Here is a 23,542-nt window from a genome sequence, read left to right as displayed (position 1 = left end):
TATCCCATTTCCCTTACTTTACAGCACTTACTCTCAGTAGCGTTTACCAGCATCTGGTATACTGTTATGTATGCCTGTGTATTTTATTTATTTTAATTAAGAAAGTTGGTTTTCGGGGTTGGAGTGATAGCACAGCAGGTAGGGCGTTTGCCTTGCACACGGCTGACCCGGGTTCGATTCCCAGCATCCCATATGGTCCCCCAGCACAGCCAAGAGTAATTTCTGAGTGCATGAGCCACGAGTAACCCTTGTACATCCATGGGTGTGGCCCCAAAAGAAAAAAAGTTGGTTTTCCTGCTGTCTCATTGTGGGTGTTCAAAAGCCAAAGGTGATTTCCTGCCTGTTCTTGTAAATAGAGTTTAACTGGAACACCATCATGCTCATGCATCAGTGTTGTCTTTGGCTGATTTTGTGCTACACCTGTAGAGTTGAGTATTGTTTCAGTCTATATATAAAGCCTAAAATATTTTCTGTCTAACTAATACAAAATATGTCAGCAATGTTGGGTACATAGTAGGTGACTGAACATAAACTATGTTAGTACTAAATGGCAAGGTACAGACTGTAAAATGCTGCCTTGCATATGTGAGGTCTTGGATTTGATCTCCAGCACATAAAGTAATTTATGGGGTCAGGAAAAAAAAAAAGAAAAAAAGGAAAGAATTCACTTATTTATTTTGAAAGATGCTGAGAGGCAGAAAACAGCTCTAGAAATGTAATGGAAGTAATGGAAGTAACCTAAGCCTTCAAGTATATTCACATATAAATCACATACACATCAACAATGGCAGACTGCCGCCAAATATGTAGTCTACATAAAGGTTAGTTTCATGAGGCTGCAGCGATAGCACATCGGGTAGGGTGTTTGCCTTGCACGCAGCAGCCGACCCGGGTTTGATTCCCAGCATCCCATATGGTCCCCTGAGCACTGCCAGGAGTAATTCCTGAGTGCAGAGTCAGGAGTACCCCCTGAGCATCACCGGGTATGACTCAAAAAGAAAAAAAAAAACAGCTTACTTTCATCTCCTAGTTATTCCCTACCATTCCTCCAGTCAAGATCATACAGTCAACATAAGCATCTCCAAGGAGAACTTCCTAAGAGAAAAGGGAGGTAACGTCACCTTGTAAAGAATCTAAATTTCTAATGAGAGTAAAAAGAGACTTCTATTGACAATTGGGGAGGGAGCTGACACAGATCAAGGATCTATGATGGAGAAAAAAGATGACAGTATCGATCATGTGTTCACAATGAATGCAACGTAAGGAGTGAAGGAGGTCAGAGGGTTCTTACCTGAGTATCCAAAGGAAATACTGGAGATGGGGCTCAGGTAGATGCCTTTGCCATAGGCTGCTCCATGCAGCTTGCAGGGAAACACCAGGATGAGCAATAGGAGCCTGGGCCCTCCCTTGGCTGTACCTTAGGCAGCCACACGGCTTATACAGCGCTTTGTCCCTCTTTTCACTTTCTCACTTATTCTAAGTGCCTAACTCTTAAAAAACGACTGGCTGAAAAGCAAATGCAGGTTAATCCCTCTGCCTGTGAGCTACTAAATACTGATGGAGAGGAGCCACTGATTCAGTCCTTCAGAATCCATGTTCCTATCCCCCATGCATAGGGCCCCCCAAAAGGACTATAGAACTGGCAGCCGGGAAGAGACAATAACTTCTTAGAATTTCTCAGGACAAAAGGAAAAGTCCTATATCAATTCTGAATGAAGAGTCATATAAAAAGTTCTATCTAAATAAGTTAATTTATCACATCAACTGTAATCAATAATCCACATTCCTGCCAAAGCTATATTCCCATTCCTTAAAATCACTGAAACCAAAAGCCTAGGATCAAATATGCAACAGTCACAGTTATCCTATACATTTCAGTCCACTTCTTCCTCAAGAAGCCCGAGTCTGAGGGAGTTCTCTCAGACCGCCTTCCCCAAGCCCTGGGGCAGGACGGGGAGCGTGTGGCGTGTGAGGAAGAAAGGGGCACAGCCTCACCTGCAGCTTGGTGTAGGATGCATTGACCAGCCCATTGCGCAGGATCGAGTGCCAGTTCTCAATGTGGGACCCACTGCAAGGCGGGGCAGAAGATAGGTCTCTTCACATATGAGATTTCCAAGAGCACTCCCAGGACTCCCCCCGCTACAGCCACTCACTCTCACCCCCACAGCACACGAAGATGGACACTAACAGACCAGGCAATGGGCATATACGCGGATATAGGCATAGACATTCATGATCTTCATTTCCAGTCCTATCCTCTCTTCTGCATTTCATCTAGTACCACCCTAAGCCTCAGCTATAGCTCAGTTTTTCCATTTGCCTATTCTGATACTTCAAATTAAATAGTTTTTCTTAAATCCAACTTAGCACAGGCTGAAAAAGTCAAGTCTATTTTTTAACCATCATACCTTTTTTTTGTTGTTTTAGTCTCATACTGTCGATGCTTAGGGGATTACTCCTGGCTCTGCACTCACGAATCACTCCTGGCTGTGCTAGGGGAACTAAATGGTTCTGCCGCAAGCAAGGCAAGTGCCTTCCCCACTGTACTCTCTCTCTAGGCCTGACCATCATATCCTCTAAGCTGCCTTCAATGTATTTTTCCCTTCTTCCTCCTCCAACAATTAGCATAGATTGTTGAGTTCTTCAAAGCAATTTTAACAATCTATCTCCTCTATTTGTCTCTTCCCAATATTTCTCCTCAACTCCATCATAAGTAGCGAGGAAAGTAGAGAGGAAAGACTTATCTTTTCACATCTCCATAGCACCATCACTATAGCATTAAATACATATCTGCTGACTGGTCAATGGACGTAGGCAACAAGCACTCATACACCCCAACAGAACTTGGCCTCCCAATCCCCATTATTATTTATCCAAGCCTCCCTCAGTCCCCATCCTCCTCACTGGAAGGCAAAGGTGCTGCCGTAGAGCTTCTTGGCGGTCCGGAACCGAGCCTCCTTGGCAGGAGGGCTGCTCAGCAGGAGGAACTGGTGTGAGGTGTGCATGAACTTCAGCTGCTGCCCAGGGTGGGGTGGGGTAAGGAAAACAGAGCAGAAACAGAGATCAGGGAGGGAAGGGTGGGGGATGGGAGCAATCTTGGCATGTATTGATCCCAAATAAGAAAAATACATCTAGGCTCAAAGACTACTATAGGTCAGAGCCAACCAGGCAGATCTGGGGCCAAGTTATTCCCTGCCTGGGAGCCCCTCTTTGTACCTCACCAGAAATGTAGACTTCAGAGAAAGAATGGCTACTTACCCTGCTGAGAGGTAGTTTGACAATATGTGACCTGTTGCTAGAGATGATCCTAGAATCAAACAGGAAAATAATGTATAGAATAAATGTGAGGATAGGTTATCTTGAGCAAAGCAACAGTCCTAAGAAATAAAGAAAAGAACCCCAGGACTGAGCTGTGTAAAATGTGCAGATAACTAATTGGATACTCCTTTAGGCTGTAACATTTGTGTATAAAAATGTGAAAGGGAAACTACTGACCAGGGATCAACTGATCACTGGGGACTTAACAAGGGGCAAAACAAGACAGGAGTCAGAGATGGGCTGCTACATCTAGAACAAGAGGAACCTCAAAAAAGGTGAGCTACAAAAAAAATCAAAAGATATGGTGGCAACTTAAATCTGTAATTTTGGACTTAAAATTTGGATTCAGGAGCACAGAGAAAAACCAAGTAAATGCTTGGAGGTAAAGAAAGAACAAAAGAAATTAGAACAGACTGGGCTGTATGGAGGATGAACAGGGAAGACAGGAGAGAACAAAAACAAAAAAGATAAGGGCACTGCAAGGGAACATTATCTCCTATAGTGAATACAGCTTGAATTATTATTATTTTTTTTTCTTTTTGTGTCACACCTGGCGATACACAGGGGTGACTCCTGGCTCTGCCCTCAGGAATTACTCCTGGCGGTGCTTAGGGGACCATATGGGATGCTGGGAATCGAACCTGGGTTGGCCACATGCAAGGCAAATGCCCTACCCCCTGTGGTATCTCTCCAGCCCCCTTGATTGAGTTTTTTTATGTTTCATCCATATGTACACTTGTTATGTACATGGCCTGTTCCTGGTTATTCACTCCTTATGCTAAGAAAAGCATGCTGTGTTGCGAAAGTACTAATGTCAAAAGCTGAATAGGAAGAATACAACCTAGGGGAGAAAAGCTATGTGAGGAAGAAAGAACAGAATCAGAATTGGGGAGGGAGAGAAATGGGTAGAAGACAGTAGGGAATGGTGGGAATAGTCATAATCTCTGTCGGAAAAAGAGATAACATATGTCAAGACTCTGGAAAAAAAAAGGGAAGGCCTTGAGAAAAGAAAATGAAGCAGAGGGACTGGAGCGATAGCACAGCAGGCAGGGCATTTGCCTTGCACATGGCCGACCTGGGTTGATTCCCAGCATCCCATATGGTCCCCTGAGCACCGCCAGGGGTAATTCCTGAGTCCAAAGCCAGGAGTAACCCCTGAGCATTGCCGGGTGTGACCCAAAAAGAAAAAAAGTAAAAAAAAAAAAAAGAAAGAAAATGAAGTAGAGAGATGACACAGAATCTGCTAAACAGTTGAAATTAATAGTATTCTTTTTAAAAAATAATTGGGGGGAGGGGTGCACACACACCAGGCACTGATCAGAGCTTTCTCCTGGCTCTGTACTCGGGGAATCCTGACAGGCTTAGGGACCCACAAGAGGTGCCAGAGATTGAAACCTGAGACAGCCACATGCAAGCCAAGTGCACTACCTGCTGTACTGTCGTGTCGCTCTGGCCCCAGATTAGTATTAATTCCTGCATGCAAGGAGGACTAAAAAAAAACCTCTTGGAGGGGCTGGAGGGTAGTACAGAAGGTAGGTGCTTGCCTTGCCCGTGGACAACCTGAGTTTGACCCACAACACCCCCTAGGGTCCCCCGAAGCCCTGCCAGGAATAATCCCTAAACCAGAGCCAGGAGTAAACCCTGAGCACAACCAGGTATAGCCCGCCCCACAAAAAAAAAAAAAAAACAATCTGTTAAAAAACAAGAAACAGGAGAAATTAAGATACTATGGTAAAAATGTGTGGGGTCTTTGTGGGATCTGAATTCTTGTCCAGAACAGGTGACCCAAAAGAACCCCAGGAAAAAGCAGCCAGTCTCTAGAAACTTGGGAAGACGCTGAACCTGCCTCTAAGAGAAAGATGTAGACTTCTGTACCGTGTAGGCTTCAATACCATGCCCACCACCTTCCTCCAAACCCCCCAAGAGCTCCTGCATTCATACCACTGCAGGAGAGGATGGGCCAGGGGATCGAGCTTGTCCATTTGCTTCTTAATCTCCAGGTATGAGCCCTGAAAAACAATGGCCATGAGGTTATCTCCTAGGAGAGCAGGAAGCCCTCCCCTCTCCAGAGCCTGACTATGGGGACCCATGGCCAGGCAGGCACTGTAGGTCACAGTAAGACAAGAGGAGATGGAATTCCCACCCTCAAGGAGCCCAGTCATGGTGGGAAGACTCGTAAGTACAAAAATAACTAAAGATGCTTACAAAATGACATGCAGGTGGGTCTCCCTCATTTTAAGCAATCCCTACAGTCCTTAACAAGTTGATTGTAAATAATAAATAAAATCTATGTCCCAGAAAGATTAGGCTAAGAAATCCTGAGGCAAAACTTTACATAAAGCAAAGAGCCCTTCTGGGAAGGAGATCTTCCTTCCTTGGTACGTTTCATGTTAGTCTGAATTGTGACATATAGGATTTGCTGAGAAGAGGCCAGCCTGTAATTTTGAGTACAAATGAATGTCTATTCATGCAGAGATTGCAGACGAGGGGTGGGGAAGTCTGGTGGGGGACAGCCTTGAGTCAGAGGATGGTCACTGGTAGAAGGACAGAAGATGTGCGCCCCTGGGTCTAGATCCTTACTTTCAAGCCCCACTCCATCCCTTCCCACTCATCTTTCCCTTCTCTAACTACCTAAGAAATATGGGAAAAAACATTAAATATAAACAATTTGTGAAGGAATTAGCAGTAGAGGTAAAGGTTAAGAGATCAGTAGAAAGAGAAATACAGAGCGAATGAAACAGTGAACACAATAGGAAAGGCTAAGAAAGGTAGAATAAAGAAAATTCAATGATGATTTGAGCAGCAACTCTCAATCTTTACCCCACTTCCACAAAATCCAAGCAGAACTGGACCCTTGAGTGGGGCACAAAGCAGAATACCTGGGTCATCTCCCGTATGGACATCACACTATCCAGAGCCTTCTGAAGTCTCTCATAATTCTTCTTCTGTGGAGAATCAACAGGAAGAGAAAAGGCAGATGAAAATGAAAAGTAGAAAAGAGTAAGATGTGATTTTTTTTTAAAGAGGATCTGATATATAAGAAGTCTAGGCCCTAGCAAAATAGTAAAAGTATGTCACTGAGTCATTTCTTGACACTATCTACTTCTAGCTTCTATTGGTTCCTCTAGAGAAATCTTGACTATCATAGCACTTTTAATATACATTAGCCTTCATTTTTATAACAATACATAATGCAGCCAGTTCATAAATCCACAGTTCAGAAAGGTGAAGTGACTAGTATAACAATAGTCAGCAGGGGAAATGCAAAACCTCAAAACAGAATCCAAGTCTTCTTGGCTCCTAAGCTTATATTATTCCCTATCATAACATTATCAATATTAATTCTTCTCCCCTTCTGACAAACTCAATTATATGCACACCTAAACAGCTAAATTTTAGATTTAAAGAGTTTCTGAGAAAAACAAATATCTCACCCCTGCCTCCTGCTTTTTGGGCAATACCAGCTGTGCTTGGGGCTTACACCTGCTTCTACACTCACAGATCACTCCGAATGGGTCTTGGGGAATCATACAAGGCGCTGGGGATTAAATCTGGGTGACTACATGCACAGCAAGTGCCCTACCTGCTGTACTATCACTCCAGTGTTTTGGTTTAACTTCTTTCATTCTTGATTCCAAGCTCTTGTGTACACTAGAATCAATATAGTCTCCCACTATGTTTAACTTTTCCTGTCCCTTAGGCCTGACTTGCTTCCCAAGCAATTATACCTTAGGATTAAAGGCCAGAGTCTTGGGATCAGTGGGGTCCACCACAGAGGGGTAAGGCTCAAAGATGATGCTCTTTCGAGGGGACTCCAAAGCTGCGCGACACATGGCAACCAGCAGATCCACCACCTCAGAGAAAAGAAAAGAAGGGACAGAATGAAGTGATTTCCGGTACTAGGAATCACCTGGTGTGGTATACCTCCTAGAACCTCTCAGCGCTTCTTTTTGTTTTTGTGTTTACAAACCAACCCAGCTTACTCTTGGCTCTGTGCTCACAGTTCATTCCTGATGGGTTCATTCCTGATAGGCTGCCGGGGATCAAACCTGGGTCAGCCGTGTGCAAAGCAAGCACTCTACCTACTGTATTATTGATAGCTCTGGCCCTTTAGCACTTTCTTCCCTGAATATTTTTAGACCAAATATGTTTGTGATCCTTTACTTAAAAAAAAAAAAAACAAAAAACTCATTACAAAATTTCAAGTCACAATGATGAGAAAGCAATTAAAAGATGAAAATCATCACCCATACCCGCAACCAAATCTCATTTGCAAGCAAGTAACTACCGCTAAGTCTGTGTTTGTTTTTTTTCCCTGCTTTTAGAGTCACACCCGGCAATGCACAGGGGTTACCTCCTGGCTTTGTACTCAGGAATTACTCCTGGTGGTGCTCAGGAGACCATATGGGATGCTGGGAATCGAACCTGGGTCAGCTGAGTGCAAGGCAAACACCCTATCTGTTGTGCTATTGCTCCAGTCCCCGACTACCACTAAGTCTGATGTATACCCTTTCAGATATTTTTCCTATAGAAGTATATTCACCCACAATTTATTAAAGAATTACGCCATATAGGGCTGAAGCAATAGCACAGCGGGTAGGGTGTTTGCCTTGCATGCGGCCGACCCGGGTTCGATTTCTCCGCCCCTCTCGGATTGCCTGGAAAGCTACCAAGAGTATTCCACCCACACAGCAGAGCCTGGCAAGCTACCCATGGCACATTCAATATGCCAAGAACAGTAACAAGTCTCACGATGGAGACGCTACTGGTGCCCGCCCGAGCAAAATCAATGAGCAACGGGATGACAGTGATACAGTGATAAGCCATATATAATGCTGCATTTATTTTTATTGTATTTTTTATCCATAGATCAGAATTGTATAGTATTTCCACAATAAGACTATATCATAATTGAACAAAACTCCCTAAATTTAGTTGTATCCATTTTTCTTTTTCAAATTACTACAATACTAGAACGAACATCCTCATATATGAAAACATTTCTGTAAGTGAAGTTCCAAGCAGTGGAAGTACCATTTGATCCCAAGTCCCCAGCCCCTTGTCCTCCTCATACCTCAGCTCCAGTGGCCACCTCTTCTGCAGCTCCAGACATGACTCCCAGGGTGTAGAAGGAGAAGACGCACAGCTCACGAGTACAGACAGCTGGCTGAATGGATAGAGAGACAGTCAGACAACCCTAGAATAAGGAAGAATCTGGAGCCTTCTATGTCAGGAGAAAACTATAAATAAGTGGAGCCTTACTTAAAATGCCTCCCTGATCAGCCAATGTTCCATAAAGACATCAATGACCTGCCTACGTAGTGAGACTGTCTCTTTTAGACTGTCGTAACATTTCTCCTATCTCTCCCATACACCTGTCTAACCTAGACCTGGAGGACAGAGTCCTATCCAACCATTCTTGGTCAATGCCCAATTTCTTTTTTAAATGCTAGAAGATTATACCCACCAAAAACATTGTATCTCCTCATGCTTTTATACAAGAATGCTGATACTTACTTCCTGAGAAAAACTATTTCTAGTCTCAGGGGCTAGGGATATAATTCTACCTTTAGCCATAGACACAGGAAGAAAGGAAGAAACAAGGTGTGAAGGGGTCTTGGCACAAGGTCCAAGAGTTACAGGGGAAGGGTTATACCTTGAGCATAGAACCATTCTGGAAGACATGCTGCTCATCACACACCACACAGTACTCATTCAAGGTTGGAATCCTCTGCTCTGCATATTTCATGATCTGCAGGAGAAGATATATCACTAAGTCTATTGGAAGTAAAGATACAGATGTGGGAAATTGCTGCTGCTTTTCCAGTTACTCTCCTCCCTTTAACCCCCATGTCTAAGGGAGAATCTATTTCTGCAAGGTAAGTGGGGAGCTGAGACGCCACTTCAACTACCCAGAAAAAAAGCCTGTGTTTACTGTCAAACCACAGATTTATCCCTGAGAGTGTCAATTCAGAAGTAAGGCAGCAATATTTTGAAGGGTTCCCCTCCCCGCCTCGCCCTCCATACTCTATCTTAACACTGCTTTTTCAACTAGATAGGCTTTGTGTATACAGCAAGTTTTTACCATCTCACATACTTTTGGGATGGTAGAGATATCCAATTTATGATTTAATACAGATTTACGAATGCTTATTACATACCCAACTTACTGCAAAGTGTCTTTAGCAAAAAGTTTCTGATAGGGGCCGGAGCGATAGCATAGCGGGTAGGGCGTTTGCCTTGCATGCGGCCGACCTGGGTTCAATCCCCGGCATCCCATATGGTCCCCCAAGCACTGCCAAGAGTAATTCTTGAGTGCAAAGCCAGGAGTAACCCCTGAGCATCGCTGGGTGTGACCCAAAAAGAAAAAAAAAAAAACCTTAAAAAAAAAAGTCTCTGATAAAGGGGCTGGAGCGATAGCACAGCGGGTAGGGCATTTGCCTTGCATACGGCCAACCCAGGTTCGAATCCCAGCATCCCTTATGGTCCCCTGAGCACCGACAGGAGTAATTCCTGAGTGCAGAGCCAGGAGTAACCCCTGTGCATTGCCAGGTGTGGCCCAAAAAGCAAAAAAAAAAAAAAAAAAAAAAAAAAAAGTCTGGTATGTAATAATGCAAAACACTGTCTTTTCAGACCCTATATTCCAATAGGGGAGATGTGAAACATATACAAACTAATTATAATTCACAGTAGATGTGATTCATGACACATTATGTGGCAACTAAAACAAAAAGTATCCGAGCACATCAGTGAAAGAAGATGTCATTTCAATTAAGAGTTATTTTGTTGGAAATGGAGAAGATTTTTATGGGAAAGGTGGCAATGAGCCTTGACTGCAATATGAGAAAGGTCAATGGAGGGAATGAAATGAACTAAGATGCAAAAGTGAAAGTACATACAGAGAATAGAGACTTTACAAGGGGGCTGGAGTGATAGCACAGTGGGCAGGGCGTTTGCCTTGCACGCAGCTGATCCGGGCTCCATTCCCAGCATCCCATATGGTCCTCCAGCACCACCAGGAGTAATTCCTGAGTGCAGAGCCAGGATTAACCCCTTTGCTTCACTGGGTGTGACCCGAGAAGCAAATAAATAAATAAATAAAATAAAATCTATAAAGAGACTTTACAAGGAAGCAAATAATCAGTAGTTGAGCAGTGAGAAAGGGTTGTGAGGAAAACTGAAGACTGAGCAAAAAAGGGGCTGGAGCAATAGCACAGCGGGTAGGGCGTTTGCCTTCCACTCGGCTGACCCAGGTTCGATTCCCAGCATCCCATATGGTCCCTTGAGCACCACCAGGGGTAATTCCTGAGTGCAGAGCCAGGAGTAAGCCCTGTGCATCGCCGGGTGTGATCCACAAAGCAAAAAAAAAAAAAAGACTGAGCAAAAAAGTTGGAGATTATAGGGATGTCAATTCTCTGATCCTTACATACGCACCAGCTCAGCTGGTATTCATTACAACTGATCTCTAAGTGATATCTTCTCGAAAACACTCTAAGCGCTCAGGGGACCATATGTGGTGTCAGGGATCAAACCCAGGTCTCCTGCATGCAAGGCAAGCAGGTTAACCCCTGTGCTATCTATCCAGCCCCATACTCCAAGTTTCTTTTTTGGTGGGGGAGGAAGGAGGGAGTCATACCTGATTTGTTCAGAGCTAAACCCTGGCTCTGCACTCAGGAATCACTCTGGCAGGCTTGGGGACCACATGGAGTATTGGGGATTGAACCCAAGTGGACCACACACAAGGCAAGTACCTTACCTGCTGTACTGTGTCTCCAATCCCTCAGCATTCTAAGCTTCTTGAGGAGGAAAACTACGTATCTTCCCCCCACCCCCCTAGTGTGGACAACACTTAATATAATGCTGGAAGTGGAAATATTTGTTAAGTGACCGAGAAACCAAGATGTTAGGATGGGTCAGTCAACAAAAGGGATTTGGATTACCTGGACAAGGAATCCATATTCCAGAGTGGGGATATTCTTGCAGTGACCACTGACCTGATCAAAGTTAAAAAGACAGATCCAATGAGCTTCTGTGAACCTGGTGTCTTAACAGACCTAACATTCATCACCTACGATTCTCCTAAAGTAGCTAAGTTCTAGCATCAGTCAGCCTAAGAAATCCTAAAGCTGAAGAGAAGATTTTTAGACATTTGTGTCAAAGGTTCAGAAGGCCCATCTGTCCTTAACCCTCTTCAAAGTAGAAGGAAAAGTACAATAACTGATTAAATGATTATAACTTTATGAAAACATACATCTCTTTGGGATGTACAACCCCAGACTCTGCTTAAGAGAAAAGTCTGCCAACTTCAGTAGCAATATTCAGCTACTAAAGAAACAAAAACAAACAAAAAAAACTGTACTCCAATCCACCCACTGATAATACATGCCTAAATCTGTCTTATGACACCTGGCCAACCATACTCTCCCCTCCATTTTTAGAAGCTATACTCCCACATTTCCACTCCCACCCTCCTGACACCCAAAGTCAAATCCGTCCAGCCCATGTACCAAAGGAGAGGTCCTTGCTGGGGGAGGGAGGCCCACGTGCTGGGGGCACAGGAGACCTGCCTGGGGGCTGGGAGGATAGCCAAACACCTCTACTTTGGGGTTCTTCATGGTGCAAGAGATGGAACGGTTCATAAGGCGCCCAACCCGAAGCTCTGGTACACCCAGTTTGCCTTTCAGCACGGAGTCCTGTATGATAGGGAAACTGGGAGACCTGAAGGGAGAGCAAAGAGAAATTGTAAGTAGGAATTCAAGGAGATGAAAGAGTCCTAGGCCATGATCGTTGAACTGAGCTGCACCAAAGATGAACTCATTATCCGAAGAAATTCTACTGGATTTAAACAATCCAAACAGATCTGTCAGCTAGCACAGAACAATTCAGGAAATCCTCAATGACTTTAGCAACATAATTATAGATATATGCTGTCACTGTCATCCCGTTGCTCATCGATTTGTTCAAGCGTGCACCAGTAATGTCATTGAGAGACTAATTGTTACTGTTTTTGGCATATCCAATACACACGAGTAGCTTGCCAGGCTCCGCCGTGCGGGCTCCATACTCTCGGTAGCTTGCTGGGCTCTCTAAGAGGGGCAGAGGAATCAAACACGGGTCAGTCACATGAAAGGCGAACGCCCAACCGCTGTGCTATCGCTCCAGCCCATATATGCTGTAACCAGCAATATAGATTATTTGGTGCCTGCTAAGGGGCCTGGACTAGAACGATAGCACAGCGGGTAGGGCATTTGCCCTGCACGCGGTTGACCTGGGTTTGATTCCTCCGTCCCTTTCAGAGTGCCCGGCAAGCTACCGAGAGTATCCTGCCCGCACAGCAGAAACTGGCAAGCTACCTGTGGCCTATTTGATATGCCAAAAACAGTAACAACAGGTCTCACAATGGAGATGTGACTGGTGCCCACTCAAGCAAATAGATGAACAATGGGAGGACAGTGCTATTCACAGTGCTAAGGAGGCAGGCTTTTGGAACAATTAGTTAACTGGGGGCACTGGTGGAAGAAGGGCACACTGGTAGTGGGATGGATTTTGGAATACTAAATAGCTCAAACAACTGTAACATAAACAACTTTGTAAATCATGGTGTTTAAAGTTGCAAACTTTTTTTGGAAAGACCTGAATAGACTTGTATGCCATTATCTATGTGTTCTTCAGATTAGAACAAAAGAGGGAAGGCAGAGAGGTAAAGCTGTGTCTGTCTTATGGCCTATAGGCTAGGTACAGAATACTCTCATGATGAAGATGTCTGTTTTATTTACAGGTATGTGTGTGTGTGTGCATGCATCAAAGTCACTCTGTGTGTGTGAGATCCCTTGAAGAAGATGCCTATTTTAATTAGAGGTGTGTGTGTGTGTGTGTGTGTGCATGCGTATATGTGTGTGCATGTGTGAGAATGCCTAGAGAAGATGCCTGTTTTCATTTACTCTGTGTGTATTTAGGTACATTCGACTAAGTGTTTACCACTGAACTCTACAAGAAGTAAATGCACCCAAAAGCCCTATCTATCAGAAATGGTGACTGGGAAACTGTGAATCTCAGTCTGTGTTTGCTCTGGGAAGATCACAAGACATAAGCACGGGGTGGGACATAGTAGAAAAGAGCATGTAGGCCCGGGGTCAAAAATAAACCTCGCATAAAAGGAGTTGATGCTTATCCTCCAAATCTACCGCCTTAGAAGAAGAAATGATGATGAGAGCCAGAAAAGGAGAGATGGGGAAATTGACATACATTTCTGCAATACACACCCAGCTGTTAGATACTATGTTCTAGTTCGAACTTTTTTTTAATTTGTCAGAGAAGATAAATACAGAAGGAACAGAACTGCATGGTGTTCAACGTATAAATTTAAAAAGACCTAGAGAATAAAGAATAAACTAATCAAGAAGTTGGAATGGGTGCTAAGACATGATAAAGGTGATTACAGATGACCAGCTACTGGGGTGCACTTACTTGGGGATAGGTGAGAAGATGCTGAGACCAGCCCGGAACTTCTTGATAGTACCACTTGCCTTGAACCAACTGTGCCTCTTCTCTTGCTGGGTCTTCAAGAAATCGTTGCTTAGATGTTTCCATTGTTGGGATGTAAACATACCCAGGATCCTAAGCAGTCAAAACGAACAGACTTTTAAAAATCCAGAGAGAGAAGCAGTAGTAAAGCAAGAAATAGAACTATAAAAGGCAACTAATCTAAAATTCAAACCCAGCTGACTGCAAAGATACTTGTGGAAAGATATGTGCTTCAACATGCCTAATATAGACCAGTATACATGGAAATGGGCTCTCCGAAAGTACCTCTTTACCTGAGGGAGCAAATACCCACTCTTTGGGTTTCTAGTCTAACAGGCAAAAAAAAATTCTGAGATAGTTTGCCTTTAAAGGAAAGTCTTAAAGCTAAGTCTTCAAAGGCTGTGAACCTTGTAATAAGTCACCAAGAATGACTATACTGAGAGAAGTGGTAGGATAGAAGTGAGCACCACCATTTGCTTTGTGAATAACGAAGAACATGGGTCATGAAGGATGCTCATACTAGCAGGCAAAATATTATATACCAAACTTGTTGTTTTATAATTTGAGCTGGTTCTCAGTTCTATCAATCTATTTGTTCTTTTTTTTTTTTTTTTTGGTTTTTTTTGGGTCACACCCGGCGATGCACAGGGGTTACTCCTGGCTCTTCACTCAGGAATCACCCCTGGCGGTGCTCAGGGGACCATATGGGACGCTGGGATTAGAACCCGGGTCGGCCGCGTGCAAGGCAAACGCCCTACCCGCTGTGCTATCGCTCCAGCCCCCTCAATCTATTTGTTCTTGATCAGTTCTCTAACATTACTTCATTAAAAACTGTCATCCCTGAAACTCGATTGTGAACAACTTTGTAACTTTATCGGCATCACAGTGATTCAATTGAAAAAAAAAAAACACCTGACACCCCCAATTACAAGCTCCTAACTTTATCAACAACTAATAACCTCTCTCTCTACTTAGCAGAGAAGATTAAGCTATTAGATACCAGTTCCTTTAATTTTCCATCCCTACTACAAAATGTTTTCACTCCAAGCCTTACCTTCATACCTTCATTTTCTGGAGACAAGGTAGCCCTCCTATAAAGGATCAGTTCTTCTATTTCTACTCCAGATCTCTGCCCCTACTTGCCTCTTTCAGACCTTGACCTGTCAATCAACTTCCTTTGCTATCAGTTCATCAGTTCCATTCATAAAAGTCTAAACAATTTTAAAAAAATTTTTTGATATGCAAATGAAAATTCCTATTTGCATCCAAATTTCTCACCCCATACCTAATGTTTTCATTCTATTACCAACCACTCATCATTCAACTTACTGGGTTCAGCGGTTTCTACCTTCACTCCACTATAATTGCTATCACCTTGGTATTAAATCCAAGAGAAACCCATTAAATTCTCATTCATAATCCCTGCCATCTTGCCCTTTTTGTTTTTGGTTTGGGGCTGGGCCACACCTAGATGCACTAAGGTGTTCTTCCCCAGTAGCACTCAAGGGAAGGACACCTTAACGTCCTTTGATCCAGTGTTGGGGATCAATCATGGTCCCCCAGCATGCAAGCATGTGTTCCAGCCCTCTGAGATACCATCACTGTCCCGGTCCGTCTTGTACAATTCTTTTCCCTTGCCTATGACATCATTTTCTTCCATTCTTCTCCATTTCTCTGATGTACCTTCAGTACTTCTTCCTACTATGCCTAACCTGTTGGGGTTTTGGGTATAGTGTCTGGGTGTTAAGAGGTGCTTAACTCTTGGTCCTATTTTCTTCTCACTCTTTGTATTCCCTTAGCAATCTCATAGTATATACTAATTGTAATTTACACCCCTACATTGATATATAGCGCCAACCCTGAGCACTTACCTAAGTACCAAACCCACATTATCTAATTATCAATCGAGCATCTCCATTCGAATATCCCAATTTGCCTTTATAAAGAAATAAAATAAACTTCTATCCACATCCTACAAATTAATCTTCTTAAATACATATTTAAATTAGTGTTTTTACAGTTGACATAGAGTTTAGGCTGGAAACACAGAAGATTTTGCTATGATTTTTAGGGGAGTGCTGTGGATTTAATCCAGGATACCTCCACACACATAAAGGATGCACACTAGCACTGGGTGCCTTCCTGACCAACTCCTTGGTACTTATGACAATATATCTTACCCAGGTCAATCTTCAAGTCCTACAGATTTTATACTGTCTAGCGTCTCTAACACCTCTTCATCTCTATTTTCACTGACAATTACTCTTTGGTTCATGCCTGTACTGTGTCATGTCTGAACCTGTACAAGTCTCCCACAAACTAGTTTGGGTGCCCTGTTTTACTCTCCTCTACTGATTTTTCAAATATTATTACAACTGTTTATCTAGAACAGAATTGACTATGCCCTTTCTTACTTAAAACTCTTCAATGTGGAGCTGGAGTGATAGCACAGGGTCGACCCAGGTTCAATTCCCAGCATCCCATATGGTCCCCGGAGCACCACCAGGAGTAATTCCTGAGTGCATGAGCAGAAGTAACCCCTGTGCATTGCAGGGTGTGACCCAAAAAGCAAAAAAAAAAAAAAAAAAAAACCAACCAAACAAAAACCTCTTCAATGTTCCAAATATCTAACTCTGCTACACACCCTTTTTACTTCCCTAGCTTGAGATCCCAGCTACCATTTTCACTGTAGCACTGCCGTCCCGTTGTTCATTGATTTTCTCAAGCGGGCACGAGTAACGTCCAGCTACCATATTCACCAAAAATATTTAGCTACTTGGAGCTCCTTACCCATATGCCTTTTTCATACGACTGTCCTTGCATGTTTGAAATTTATCACTCACCTCCCTTTATTTACAGTTCTCCACCTGCCAACAGACCAAGTCTTTCCTACCTGTTTTTCTAAACCTTACACATTTACTTCTATGAGAACATGTATTCACATGATCTATTCAGAACTTTACTGAGAGAAGAATCTAAAACCTGTTTCTCTTTATATACTATTGCATACAGATAGTAAGGTGCTCAACAATCAATAAACGAAGTTCTTACAGTCCACTCAGGCATGGAAAATATAAAGAGCATGCCTCTAATACCAGGGTTATATTTTTCCTTATATGCAAAATACTGACAAACCCTCAATTCTAGGAACTCTGGAAGCCAGACACTCCAGACCCACATACTCTCCCACCTAACTACAAATTTGGCTCCCTAAACGTGTCTGTTTCTTAGAGTATCTTAGACACTTTTGAAAGAAAACAATCTATCAAATTGTCCAGACACAGACCCAGTATGTCCATTCCTTTCCCTGTACGTCCATGACCAGAAAGATCAAAGTTCTGGGGCCAGAGCAAAAATATAGCAGGTAGGGTATTTGCCTTTCAGTTGGCAGACCCGGATTTGATCCCCAGCATCCTATATGGTCCCCGGAGATCTGCCAGGAGTAATTCCTGATTGCAGAGCATGGAGTAACCCCTGAGCATCACTGGGTAAGGCCCCCAAACAAACCAAAACAAGGATCAAAGTTCTTACTTTTTCAATTGAAGACCCAGCCCAAACCCTTCCTTATTCGATGGCTGGAAAACCTCAATTGACGGTTCTGAAAAGAGAAGAAAAAGCTCCTAGTATGCACGTATCTCTATCCTAAAATAGTTCAATAAATTAGCTTCCTCATATATTAAGGTCACCAGAACTTCTTAAACTTTATACACTTGCTACCCCCTTACCCCAATAACTATTTACATGATCCTGGCTATATACGCATAGAAAAATATCATTTACTGACAATAAATCATAAATTTCTCTAAAATAAAATTTTTACAAGTTTCATGGTCCCATATGGAGTCACATCCCACAGTTCAAGAAGCTCAGATACAAACAATAACAGAGGGAAACATCTGAAGCAGACGGCAGATTCTGAAGTGGTGGGATCAATTTCAAATACCATTGATAAGTAGAGAAGTAGGTAAATGGGAATATCTGGGAACCAGAGAAAACAAATCTGTTGATCTTTAGAGACTGGTTATGGTGACAGGAAATGATGACACCAATGACAGGGATTGAAGAGCCCCCATGATGGCCTACAGATTAAGCCCCAGGGTCTTGTCACTATTCTCTCTCAGCACACTTAGAACTGTCAATCATCAGACCATACTCAGAGCAACACTTGCCCAAAGTCACCACCTTTACCTGGCCCATCGAGGTACTGTGAGAGAGAAAACCGCAGCCTCAAAACAATAGGTTCTGTCCGGAGAACTTTCCAGGCTGTAGAGACTTCCTCCTGAAAAACAAGTCTCCCGTTCAGAAGAACAAGAGGAAAGAACTTGACATATTCCCTGTATGACACATACATGCACATGACAGTACACACCACCATCAGCTAGGAAAGACAGGGATGAAGATTGTGTGCTCCAAATACAGCACTCAGGAACAAGACTCCTGGCCGTGATGGAATGTACAAGTCCAGAGAGACATGATGTTGGCAGGTACTAGCACCACTTACATCGAGGAAGCTGATGTTGATGTGGAGATCAATGTCCACGTCATCAATAGTTCCATATTCTCTAGAGAGAGGGAGAGTGAGGCAACCATAGGTGAGACCCATTAAGGGAGAAAGAACAGAATAGAGACCAGAGCTGTCTTTAGGCTCTTCTATAACCTCAAGTCAATAATTTGATCAGTGCCTTCCTAACACCGGAGTTGAAATCATTACCCTCTGGGTCTAGATTAAGAGGGACTTTTGAGAAAAAATGACTCTACTTCCCTACCAATTCCTGTGAGTATTAACCATTAAGTATTCTGAACAATTCCTACCATCATTAAGCTCCTAATTTGTCATGCCCCAAGACCACCACATGACATAGTAAAATCCTTAGTCTTTAACAACTCAGAAAGCAGCCAGCCTTGCTGCTGTCCTGGATTCCCCACCTGATGGATACAGAGTTCTCACTGTAGATCTCCTTCACGGCTTCAATGTCTGCATCAAGCTGGGGGTGTCGATACAGATCAGCAGCACAGCTCCCCTGGAGCAGCAGCAAAAGGTGACAGTAGAGGAAAGATTGAAGGCATGAGAGGGTAAAAAACTGCTTCTATGAAGAGGTATTTGCTGGTGGCCATAGATGGGGAACTGACTAGCAAATAAGTCTCCTCTATTACCTCTTAAAATTTTTTTGGAAGATTAGGGGCTGGAGCAATAGCACAGCGGGTAGCTCATTTGCCTTGCACGCGGCCGACCCAGGTTCGATTCCCAGGATCCCATATGGTCCCCTGACCAATGCCAGGGGTAATTCCTGAGTGCAGAGCCAGGAGTAACCCCTATGCATCGCCAGGTGTGACCCAAAAAGCAAACTTAAATAAAGATTAAAAAAAAAAATTTTGGGGGGGAAGATTAGATATAAGCTTTGCTTGAATTCACAATCTAAATCCTCCAACTTTTTTCTTAGGTCTTAACAAGAATTCTTAAGTATACTCTTATAAAAACTCAGGACAGGCTAGAAAAAATTAACATATATTGCTCAGAATCATGCCCAGAGCAGGGATGGCATTAAGGGCAATCTTTTACAAACTTGATCCTAATGAATGAAATGGCCTCCTGGATAATGAAGGGAAGCTGAAAATAATTATCTCAAATTAAAGAGCATCTGGCGGGGCTGGAGTGCTAGCAGTGGCGGGTAGGGCGTTTGCCTTGCACATGGCTGACCCATGTTTGATTCCCAGCATCCCATATGGTCCCCTGAGCACTGCCAGGAGTAATTCCTGAGTGCAGAGCCACGTGTGACCCAAAAAGTAAAAAATAAAAAAAAGCGTATGGCCAGCCTGCATGTACAGAGGATTTAGTTTACTATGGGCAGGGTATAATCCCTCAGCAGGAGTAAAGATTCAGAGACCTTGCTCAGACCAGTTAACAGTCTATCTCATTTTTGTTGCACAATCATCTTCCACTCCCGATGTATCTAGACAGAAGCACACATCTAGAACACCCGTAAGTCTTGGGGCTATAACCTCACCTGAACGCCATAGAGAAATTCCTCTGATTCATTATCTCCCTCTGAATCATCGTCATTCCAGAACTGGCCTTTGATGTCCTGGTGACGAGAAAAAAGGACATTTCTCTTTGTTGTGTCTCTGTTATCCCATCGAATGAGAGGTGATGAGATAGGAAAGATTCCCATTAAAAAATGGGGAAAGGTTCATGGGACAGACTAAGGTCCTAATACCTTTTGTCTCAGTCTCTTCCTGAATCTGATTACATCTATGACCTACCTCTGACTTGGCAAGACAGAGGGAATAGTAAGGAATTGGGGGCTTCTGAAATCTTAGTATGATCACTGAGACTCTGGTTGCTGGGAAGGGAGGAGGGAGACACGTGGAGGAAGACTTTAATTTCAAAGCCAGTTTCAGCTCCTGTATAATGCAATTCTACTACAAGCTGGCCTTTCCCCCCATTCTTTTGGTTTTAGTCCACATCTGGCGATACTCAGAGAACCAGGTGGTGCTGGGACTCAAACACAGGCTTCCTGCAAGAAAAGCATGCATTCCAACCTACTGAGTTCTCTCCTCAGCCAAATCAGGCCTTTTCTAAGATGCTTGCCTTTCCAAGGCTCACAAATACATCCCCAGGGGCTGGAGAGGTAGTATAGTGATAGGGCACTTGACTTGCATGTGACCAATCCAGATTCAGCCCCCTAAACACCACTAGGAATGAGGCCTGAGTGCAGAGCCATAAGTAACCTTGAGTATCCCTGGGTATTAGTATTTCGTTCTTCCCTCCTTTTTAATAAAATGACCTATGCACACAGAGAATGGTATTTCCCCCTTATCCACGGGGGTGAAAAAAAGTTTCCAGTGGATGTAAATAGTAGCAAATCCTATACCTTCTTCTCCTATGTCTCTGTAACTATGAAGTTTAATTATTAAACAAGGCATAGTAAGGAGGTTAACAATAATCACTAAAAATGCACAATAATATGCTGCAATCAATTACATTAAATACATATGATAATTTTCAAAATATTTCATTATATTTTTGGACTGATTAAGGTAATGTAATCATAGTGAAACCACAGGTAAGGGAACACTAGTATTCCCATGGCACTTCTTTAATTTAAAAGGGTGGAAGGACAAAACCAGGAAAAGGTGAAGTCTACACTTTATGCCATCTACCCTGGGATTGATCAGGTGGAGCAGAAGTCAGTTCTCACCATTGGGTCAGTGGATCACACACACTCCTGGTTCAGTGCTAGGCAGCACCCCTCCATACCACCAGCTGAACCCAGGCCAACAAGACGGACATTTAGGAGGTTCACAAGGGGATACAAGGGGTGAGGGCAGCAATGTCAGGGGCTGACAGGAGATCTGCTGGGGGTGGTAGGCTCTGCTGCAGTGTTGGTAACAAGTCCTGTGGAAAGTAGACAATAATTGGTGTCATCACCACTTAATAGCTGGCGGTATATACACAGGCACACGTGTTCATGGGCACACTTTTATTATAAATATGTATAGACACTTGCACATAAAAGGACATGCAGTACACTCACACTTGATACAGGACCTCATTAAAGATAACGGACCACAGAAAACACTGGACAAACATTCAACACTGCTATTCCACTTATGCTGGAAAGTTGGAACTGGAATAAATCCCTGCTTTGTTCAGAACGCTCTATCAACCCCTGAAGCCAAAAGTGATGGTGGCAAGACATGACTCTTATTTATGGGATTCTGTTTGGAACATTCTTCACAGCCCCAACCACAATCAATGTTTTTGTTGTTTTTGTGTGTCACTGGTGCTTGGAGTTGCTCCTGATGGTGCTTTATTATTCTAGAACCTCGGCCTCCCCCATGCAAAGAATGTGCTCAGAACTTTGAGCTATCTTTCCAACCCAGAATTAGATTATTTTTGGACTCTACCCCTTGTTATTTTTCCAGATTGAGTCACTACTTCTATTTCAAATATCAGTATCACTAGAAGCACTTATATGACAAGCACAGCTAACTTAAAAAATCTACAATACATCTCCAGATAGATGTGGCCTGTTATTAAAGCAAAATAATGCATGCCCTGGACTCATCAAGGAACATATGTGCCAAATAAAAATGGGATCATGGGGGCCGGAACAATAGTGCAGCATGACAATATAGAGGGTAGGGTGGGTGCTTGCCTTGCATGATGTCAATTCAGGTTCAATCCCTGGCATCCTATATGGTCCCCCAAGCCCCGCCAAGAGTCACTGTGGACTACAGAGGCCGGAGTAACCCTTGAGCATTGCCGGGTATCGCCCAAAAAGGAAAAAAGAGAAAAAAAGTGATCATGGTCATAACAAATACACAGAAATACACCAACTGTATGGGATCTTTCCCATACAGCTCTCCTGCTCTTCTAGTTCCGACAATCTTTGGCCCTATACCAGCAACTTGCCGTCCCTCTCGAAACCTCCATAAACAGCAGGAAAAAATAATTTCATTGTTAATTTAAGATTTTAATGGCAGGTGAAGGCAAAGTTCTCTTCAGAGCAGTTAGAAAGGGACTGGACAGAGCTATCTCAGGTTGGAGCACATGTTACAGAGAAGAGGTCCAGGCTCCATCCCCAGCAACCAAAACAAGGAGCAACTCCTAAGCACAGAGGCAGAAGCAGTCCTGGAGAACCACCAACTGTAGCCCCCAAACCAAAAATAAACAAAACCCCAAAAGTCATCAGCGGCTCTCACAGCTGAATGCACACCAGAGTTAAATAAAATGAATTAAAAACTCTAGGCCTATGTTGTTCCTTCCTCAAAGATGAGTCTGGTGTCACTGTCATGGTTGTGGTCTGGCCCTTAACCACGTTATTAGGGATATTAGAAAGACACTAGGAATTCTGAAAGTTGTTCAGGTGCTTCAAACAAGTAAAATTTGAGAGTCTCTGTCCTACACCAGGTTACAAGAATGATCATGTACCTTAAAGACTATGAACACGCACAAGCGCACAAGTACTCAGCTCCCTAAATGAGAACAGGCCAGAGACAGTACAGGAGTTAAGGTGCTAACCTTGCATGTGGCAAACACCTTTGATCCTTGTGAACTTATAGGGTCCTGAGTACCAAGAGAGATCCCTGAACCCAGAGCCGGAATAGCACTTGAACACTATAGCACTTGAAAATTGCAAATCAAAAACCAAAACCAGCCAAGTCTCATGGGACTGCAGCCTAAGCATTAAATTTGTTTTAAATCTCTAGCTGAGGGCCAGGGCTGTCACTCAAGAACAGTCCATATTCTGCATGTATGAGACAATTAAATTTAATCCTCTGCACCAAACTATTACTTCTACCCAAAAAAAGTTCTCTAAGTTCTCCAAGTAGTTTTTCTTGGCTCTGCACATTCTCAGCCAAGTCTACTCCATCTTTAAACACAAGTGTTCTTTGCCTCTGTTGAGAGTTCTAGAGACTCTAAAGATTCTAGACAAATTGCTAACAATGTAAATTCTGGGGTTTTTTTTTTTTTTTTTTTTTGCTTTTTGGGTCACACCCGGCGATGCACAGGGGTCACTCCTGGCTCCGCACTCAGGAATTACCCCTGGCGGTGCTCAGGAGACCATATGGGATGCTGGGAATCGAACCCAGGTCGGCCGCATGCAAGGCAAGCACCCTACTCGCTGTGCTATCACTCCAGCCCCATTCTGAGGTCTTGTTAGAGACCTAACTGAATTAGAAAACTCCAGAGATG

At 43.3% G+C, this 23,542-nt stretch overlaps 1 protein-coding gene across 10 annotated transcripts in view; it reads right to left on the bottom strand.

The window, feature by feature from the left end:
• PARP6 (poly(ADP-ribose) polymerase family member 6) overlaps positions 1 to 23,542 on the bottom strand; it is a 31,142-nt gene that overhangs the window by 4,645 nt on the left and 2,955 nt on the right. For 6 of the 10 annotated variants that reach the window (XM_055131273.1, XM_055131275.1, XM_055131276.1 and 3 more), the window contains 18 exons: positions 21,042 to 21,238; positions 19,848 to 19,925; positions 18,769 to 18,863; positions 18,344 to 18,404; positions 18,031 to 18,121; positions 17,374 to 17,440; positions 13,786 to 13,935; positions 11,826 to 12,036; positions 11,259 to 11,312; positions 8,975 to 9,070; positions 8,393 to 8,485; positions 7,047 to 7,172; positions 6,198 to 6,263; positions 5,260 to 5,327; positions 3,259 to 3,307; positions 2,905 to 3,017; positions 1,996 to 2,068; positions 1,292 to 1,361 (listed from right to left, as the gene is read on the bottom strand). In XM_055131273.1, coding sequence (XP_054987248.1) covers positions 1,292 to 1,361; positions 1,996 to 2,068; positions 2,905 to 3,017; positions 3,259 to 3,307; positions 5,260 to 5,327; positions 6,198 to 6,263; positions 7,047 to 7,172; positions 8,393 to 8,485; positions 8,975 to 9,070; positions 11,259 to 11,312; positions 11,826 to 12,036; positions 13,786 to 13,935; positions 17,374 to 17,440; positions 18,031 to 18,121; positions 18,344 to 18,404; positions 18,769 to 18,863; positions 19,848 to 19,925; positions 21,042 to 21,044 — 1,564 coding nt within the window. In that variant the 5' untranslated portion in view covers positions 21,045 to 21,238. The remainder of the gene's footprint in view (positions 1 to 1,291; positions 1,362 to 1,995; positions 2,069 to 2,904; positions 3,018 to 3,258; positions 3,308 to 5,259; positions 5,328 to 6,197; positions 6,264 to 7,046; positions 7,173 to 8,392; positions 8,486 to 8,974; positions 9,071 to 11,258; positions 11,313 to 11,825; positions 12,037 to 13,785; positions 13,936 to 17,373; positions 17,441 to 18,030; positions 18,122 to 18,343; positions 18,405 to 18,768; positions 18,864 to 19,847; positions 19,926 to 21,041; positions 21,239 to 23,542) is intronic. The other 4 variants (XM_055131280.1, XM_055131281.1, XM_055131282.1 and 1 more) reach the window with 4 other exon arrangements.

Source organism: Sorex araneus, chromosome 3 (genome assembly GCF_027595985.1).
Source record: "Sorex araneus isolate mSorAra2 chromosome 3, mSorAra2.pri, whole genome shotgun sequence".
Lineage (NCBI taxonomy): Eukaryota > Metazoa > Chordata > Mammalia > Eulipotyphla > Soricidae > Sorex > Sorex araneus.
This window is presented reverse-complemented; position numbering and strand designations above follow the sequence as displayed.